The sequence below is a fragment of the Anarhichas minor genome, unplaced genomic scaffold (genome assembly GCF_050575085.1).
Source record: "Anarhichas minor isolate MPS153535 unplaced genomic scaffold, ASM5057508v1 ptg000033l, whole genome shotgun sequence".
NCBI lineage: Eukaryota > Metazoa > Chordata > Actinopteri > Perciformes > Anarhichadidae > Anarhichas > Anarhichas minor.
The window spans coordinates 12,135,593-12,142,977 of NW_027466479.1; the positions used below are offsets into that span (position 1 = coordinate 12,135,593).

General features: G+C 40.4%; 1 protein-coding gene across 2 annotated transcripts in view; it reads right to left on the reverse strand.

The window, feature by feature from the left end:
* Positions 1-1,792, reverse strand: part of pard6gb (par-6 family cell polarity regulator gamma b) — a 29,358-nt gene extending 27,566 nt beyond the window's left edge. The window contains exon 1 of one of the 2 annotated variants that reach the window (XM_076106251.1): positions 1,305-1,792. In XM_076106251.1, coding sequence (XP_075962366.1) covers positions 1,305-1,376 — 72 coding nt within the window. In that variant the 5' untranslated portion in view covers positions 1,377-1,792. The remainder of the gene's footprint in view (positions 1-1,304) is intronic. The other variant, XM_076106250.1, reaches the window with a different exon arrangement.
* Positions 1,793-7,385: the final 5,593 nt, after the last annotated feature.

The following is a 7,385-nucleotide window of genomic DNA, read 5'->3' on the forward strand; positions in this document are numbered from 1 at the left end:
AACCTGCCGGTTCTGCAGCTTCTGGTCAGTCCCACCTACAAAAGAGACAATCTCAAAGTGACGACTCCCGTTCTCTGTGGAGCAAACACAAAACCCACCCTGCCTCAGAACAACAACACAGCTCCTAAAAGAATGTTGTTAGAGCATCCTGGAATAGACGAGCCCCTCTTTTCTTCCCACCCACCATCAGCGTATCTGTTGTCCCCAGGTCTCTGCCTGTCCCACCACACCACTGAAACTAGGCAGCCAAAACTAAAATAAAATAAAAATCCCCCTCTGGACTGAATGAGTCACCTCTTGTCCATCTCAATTTGGCACGTCAACTGTGGAGCAGCAGCTCATCCTTCAAATAAGTGCCGACACATTCATGGGCGCTGGCATGCGTAAACACACACGTATGAATACCACTCCGCGTTGTCGTCACTTAAATGGAATTTAGAGGAAAATGTTGGTTACAAGAAGTCCTTGAGAGGCTGTGACAAAAGTATAAATAGTTCACGGGTTGTTCCCTTTGTGGTCAGGATTAGAAACAGTGCCATGTGTTTATCTGGGATGACTCTCACTAAGCCCACATGCTCTATGCTCAGTTCTGTCACAAACCTTTCAAAACAAAACGTTTTCTTTGATTGCAGACAAACGTATCAAAGTGATAGCCAAGGTCTAATGTCGTTCTAGTGCATTTAGTGAGGTTTGACAAAGAAGAGGTTCATAATTCATGTGCAGTTTGCTCACATGTGTAAATTGGTGGTCTACATTAAACAAGCCCAACACTGATGGATAACTGTGGTCATTTACTTACTAGTGAATTTAATGTATCCCCCTATTACACGGTTAGCCTCTCACAAACTACTCAAAACAATGCGTAGGCGGAAACTATGTAGCGCAAAACCCGCAGTGAAAGCGACTAATGTTGCAAAAACATCCGATTGAACAGATGCGACCTTTTACAAATTGTAACAAATAGCAAAAGCTAGGTTGTTAATGTCAAACCAGTTTTTCCCCCCCATCGGCTTCGTGACAGGGGGGGGGGGGGGGGGGGAGAGCCAAATCAGCACAATCTGCATGGTCGGAATTAAGAAGACAATAATCTGTGCAAATTACAGAAACATTCAGACGCGGGTGCGTCCAGCTCCCGTTTCATGAACTAGATAAGAGCTTTTTTGTCACTGAGGGGAAGAAATGTGTGTTAGTTGCACAGTTTGTCGGACAAAACTCCAGCTCCGTTACGGGGACGACCATGTGAACTCATTTTCTCCTCAAATCCCCGTTTAGAGCCTCCAAATGACAAAACCCTTAACGCTCACCTTGCTTTTCACCTCCACGGCGTTACAATCCGCAGTCTGCAGAGGTTGCGATCTGTTAAAGCTCCGATTCATTTTGTATTTTTGAGGTTGCAGTTTAAAAAAAAGAAAAAGAAAAAAAAAAAAAAAAAGTTCAGGCGCCTTTGCCCGCAGAAAGAGGGGCTCTGGTCCCGGGATTTCTGCTACAAAATCCTTTTTCTGCTTCGTCTCCGGTAGAGGAAGTTTGTGTCTCCTTCAGTTTATTTCACCTGCTGGAGCTTTCTTTAGATGCGATCCACCAGGCAGAGAGAGGACTTTCCGGGAGAATAGGAGGTGAGCAACTCACCGCGCTGACTTGGGAGTGTGAGTTAAGTTTTGAAATGACATCAGCCCTCCTAAAAAAAAAAAAAAAGGGATTCTATGAGGCCTCCACTTACTGCTCGTAATGTTCAGCTTCGTAGTATCCTCGCGTGTAAGAGCTGAATCACCATTAATAGAAAGCTTAAATTTATTAGGACGACTGTTAAGAATACAATGCATGATGAAGACTTAACACAGCACTATTGTTACATTTATACATAATATATTTACATAAATGCATTATATGACAAATAATATACCTCACAAAATATTATTAGATTAAGCCAATCGTGCCAGATCAGCCATGCTTCACCAAATATCTTTTAATGAATATGGAGCACAATTTTTAAGATGGTTTACAATGTCCAAGGCAGACCTGCTACACTTAAAATTCCCTTATTATATATATATATATATATATATATATATATATATATATATATATATATACAATTATTTTGATCGTTTACTACACTTTACTAATAGATCTAAACATTCCGATAGTACTTGAAGGCAGCACTACGCACACTGGTCCTCCAGTGCGCCAGAGGACGCATTTCTCAACACAAATGTTTTCAAAGCTAGTTTTAAAAGGACTGGTATTTAATTATGATGAAGATAGTGTACACTGGAATTAAGAATAACATTGATTCCCAAGTAAATCTTATTTCCAGATAATTTTAGATTTGAGTGTTAAAACCAAAACTTGTACAGGAGCATCCAAGTCTGATGCTGTGTGGTTCCTGTGTGTGTGTGTGTGTGTGTGTGTGTGTGTGTGTGTCTGTGTGTCTATATATATATATATGTATATATATATATATGTATATATATGTATATATATATATATATATATGTATATATATATGTGTATATATATATGTATATATATATATATATATGTGTATATATATGTGTATATATATATGTATATATATATATATATGTATATATATATGTGTATATATATATGTGTATATATATATGTATATATATATGTATATATATATATGTATATATTTTTTCCTTTTAAAATGTTACAGGTTTGAGAGAAAAAAACACTTCCTTTCCCTTGAGTCATCCGGGTAAAGAGGCGGCACCTGACTGCTGTCCTGCTTTACAACATTCCTGGGCCCCTGTGTACAGCAGCTGCTGTTTGCAATGCCCCACAGTAGCTGCAAACTTGTCTTGTTTACTTGCTCAGGGAGTGTGTTGACCAAGTAAACTGTCAGATGCTGGTTTCACTGAAGCGATGCGCTGAAGGTGTAGTCACACACAAATGAGGTGTCTTTTCATCTGTGGTTTTATGAAGTAGTACTCTGAGGTATTTCTAGCTCAGGTGTATCAATATTTGTGCTTTGGTTCCATTAAACGGTTGCAGAGCTAATTTCTGCCAAGTGGGATTATACCTTATATTGTTTTCTAGGTCATGAAGCACGGCGAGGTCATGAAGCACGGCGAGCAAACTGTCCAAAGAGAAAGAAAGAGATGGAAGGCATGAGGAGAAGGCTAAGTCATGAGGTAGCAGCTGGGAAATGAAAGATTCAAGAAGTAAGGGGTGATGAATGATGAAAATTGTTTGTGTAATGACAAGTAGCATATCTGGCCATGGTGACCAACTGTGCTGCTGAGGTGAAAGGATCTGAGAGAATTTAAATAGTTGTTGATGCTGAGATAAAGTTTTTGCATACATGGGAATTAGTGAAGATGAAGTGCAGACTTTTTATTCTTTTCTTCTCTCTCTCTCTATATGTTGAGTCTCATTTTCAATCCAGCAGCGGACGGTAATGCAAGTTGTTGTGGATGATGCCAACGGCCTCTAAAAACCACCGAAGAAGAAACCTCACTCTGGTCAGCAGCGGGGGCGGGGCTTCAGAGTGCCTTTAATGAGTCGATCATGTCGCTTGAAGCCAGCAGTTTGCTGTTGCTGTTTGATGCTGCATACACTCAGTTACAACCTGACTCTTCTTCCCTGGAGTCAACAGGAGCCGATAGCCACCTGGAAGCAGAATCAATGGATTTCACCAGTGTGACTGTGAGTATGCCTCTGCTTTGCTGGTTTACCTGTCAGTAAATCTGTAATGCTATTTCTCTGGTGTATGACCTGACTCTGCTGTTAATCACAACAACAAAATACTTCTGCCAATTTATCCGTGTTCTACTTTATAGCCAAGGTGGTTGTGTGAAATCAAGCTTCTAACTTTCCTAATTGGAAATAATTCCGCCGCTAAATATCTAAAAAATGTTAGTAATTGCACACTGGGTGTGTTTTTCAGGGGCCCATTCAGTGATTTGTCAACCTAAGTTGTGTGTGTATGGAGTTGCTTTAATTACCACCGTCTCTGTAATGTATATAGCAACAGCAGTGGAAGAAACATATACATATTTAGCCGAAGTAAAAGCAATCCCTTATCAATAGCGACACAACCAATACTGCACGGCAAAAGTCCTGAACTCAAATGTTTACTTCGAGTGGAGCGTGGAATAGAGGCATCATGACAGTTACTGAACGTTTGTCCAAGGTAGACCTTTCAATTCTAATATGAAGCTGGATAGTTCAATGATATTTTGTGAGTCAAATCTGAATATCCAATGTAATCAGTAACATTTCTCTGTCAAGTAATTAAAAACTACAATGTTTTCATCTGAAGAAGAAGTGCACAGTTAGTACACAGTTGAATTGCGTAATTTTTAAGTACTTTGGGGGCCTTTTGTGAGTTATTTTAGGGTAAAACAAGTTTAATAGTAACACAATTCAATATTTTTCACATCTAAACATCATATTTAAGCTGTTAAGGGCACTTATAGATTGGGGCCCCAGGCCCAGGTTGCCTATGCTTGACAGTGAAGTTGACCCCCGGTGCTTTTTCCTGAACCAGAGTGTATTTCACTGGTGTTTCTGACAGCGAGTAGCTGTGTGTTACGGCATTAGGTCAGGGCAGGTGTATTGTTGAGGACCAATGGACCCTGTGTAGAGTGTGAAGTTGTGCAGCCAGGGTTGTGTGTGAGAGTCAATAAACTAGTCCCTGGGTCATTTTTCTGCTCCCTAATGCAGTAATCCCGCATATGACCAGCAGATGTCGGCACACACCCACATTATATAATATATATTGTTTTAGGTCGAGATGCTTTGTCAGGCTCTGAGAGCGCTGACACAACCATTATAAAGCATGTTTCTTCTCTTCCAAACTAAACATGTCTGACTCATGTCTCACAGCATTCAGGATTCTGTCATTGCAACATAAATACACACCTGCTCTGTTTTTTTCCCCACAGCAGAAAGAGAACATGGACTTTTGGCCTGCACGTACGAAAGATAAAATATAAATGACTGTGTTTGTCTGGTCCAGGGAGGCCGCTTGTTTTAGGAAAAGAGACGGGAGAACCAAGACTGACGGTGTGAGTTGGGACAGAGGCAGCATTAGTTTTAGAACTCATGAGAAAAGATGTACAAAGATTTTGAAAGGATGACTGCTAATTAGGCTAAACCAGATTTCTTTTGAACATATATGAATGTAAAGGCTTCAAAGCTATTGTAGTGTTGGGTCTACTGACACTTGGTGAAAGAGTGGTTTACTATTTAAATCCTTTCATCTGAATTAATTTCTTGTGAATAAGCACTGATCCTGTATAAAGAAGTCAATAGATTAGTTTTTACTGATATTATTGTGCACTGAAAGACAGACAGAGGGGTCATAAAGAAGGGGAAGAGAGAAAATGAAATGAATGACGTAATAAAGAAGGAAAAGAGAGAATGAATGAGTAAAGGAGGAAGACAAAAGAAAGCTAAAAAGGCAAAAAAAATCGGGGAGGCTGAGTTAATCATCGCATTCCGACGGCACTTCTCACCACCCCCCCATACCGTCACTTTATACTCAGAACTCATTGCACTGTGTGGTTTTAATCCAGCTCCATATGTCTGAATTCAGGTGGTCCTCTGGTGGTAATGTGAGAGGAGAAGATTACAGTGAGATGAAAAGATACTCCCAGTAATCCATCCTCTGCATGGAGGCAGAGAAACATCCGGAGCTGGTTATTGGCGGGTATTTAGTCGACAGCAGTGCCAGCCTAATGTCAGCCCGATCGTCAGAAAAGCCCCGGATTCAACCATCCGCTCTGTTCTGCTCCACTCACTCTCTGATTAAAGAGAAAGGAGGGCACACATGCACAAATGCTGCCTTCATAGGGATCTCCGGGTGATCTCAGCATTCAGTTCATATTGAATAGACATTGTGGTTGGCTTTAACATAAGCAGAGCTATACAGCCTTTCCTCGGGATCATACTGAGTCATGTCATGCCATCAGACTCCCCAGCCGGGCCCTCTGACTTGTCGACTCTGGCGGACAAAATGAAATACAGTGCAAGTTGCAAAATGGAAAAGTAATCTTTTTCTGTTTCCATCACTCGCTGTCTTTTTCTCCCACTGTGCGGTTCTTAAAGTATATGTCTGTGCATGAGACAGAGAGAGGGATGAGGAGGGAAAAAATGAGGTAGATGGTGAGAGTCTGTGGAGGTGGTAGAAAGACGCACAGTCAAGTGATCACATGCAGTATTGTTGGCAGAAGCTCAGTAATATAAATTCATGGGATCCTGGGAACTGCTTCACTCTGGTGCTACTGGACCTTAACCTAACTTGTTAAAAATAAATCTAATTTTCAATGCACTCACTTCAAGCACTATGCAACCTTGAAATGGAACATTGTGTGCTTTATTAGCTTATCCCTGATCTACTCTTGCTTGGGTTGTACATCTTTCTACAGTGAAATAAAATAACAAATTAAAATGTATAAAATTAGAACATCAATCTTATTGTGCCCTAATGTGGTTTGAATCCTACCTTGACTAATCAACATTCCTGGTTGCACCTTTTAAAGAAAAGGCTTCTTTTTCAATTATACCTATCTTGATTGTGGTGTGCCTCAAGGTACCATTTTAGGTCCACAACTTCTTTCAGTATTCCAACACCGTCTTGCTCCCAAGGAGGCGGCTGTTCGTGTCCCGTGGCAAAGTAAAAGTACATTTAATTTACTCGTGACAGTCATAAATCACGTGAGTTGTTAGTCACTTGGAAAATTATGTGAATTTTCCTAAACCTAACTAAATGGTTTTATTGCCTAAACCGACCTTCCTGTGAAGATGGAAGTTTATTTTGAAGAGACACCATGCATGTAACTAGTGGAAACTGCCACGCCGTCCCTGCCACGTGCACAACTGACTCCAGAGGGGTGCCTAGAGAATCATAGTTTGAAACTTAAGGGCCAGGGACCGAGCATGGGTTGTTGACGAGTTGGGAGTGAGAATGTTTTGTGTATTTATGTAAGTAAATGACAAGTAAATCTGGGATCATTTTATTTGGCCTCAGGTTTGATACTTCTATGTCAACTTTCAAATCTCACCCTCACACATTTTTCTCCAGACAAACTGATTAATATGTGTGCAACCTCCAGCTTGCCATCAGCCATTGTCTTTCAGGTGAAGCTTTTATTTTACCCTTTGCCTGAATATTAGTGCGTTTTATCTCATGTTTTATTCACTGCTGTCACTCATTTTTCCTTCTATGTGTTGACATTTTTTGGTTGTTTTCTTCGTTTCCATTAATTTAAAAACATTCCTGTTTTAGACCTCTTAAGCCAATTGAGACATTATAAGTGATGATGATCTTTACACACAATATTGGTTTGACTTGGTATGAGACGAGCACACATAATCAAACACAAACATGCACATACCCCCATCATGGACCTCAC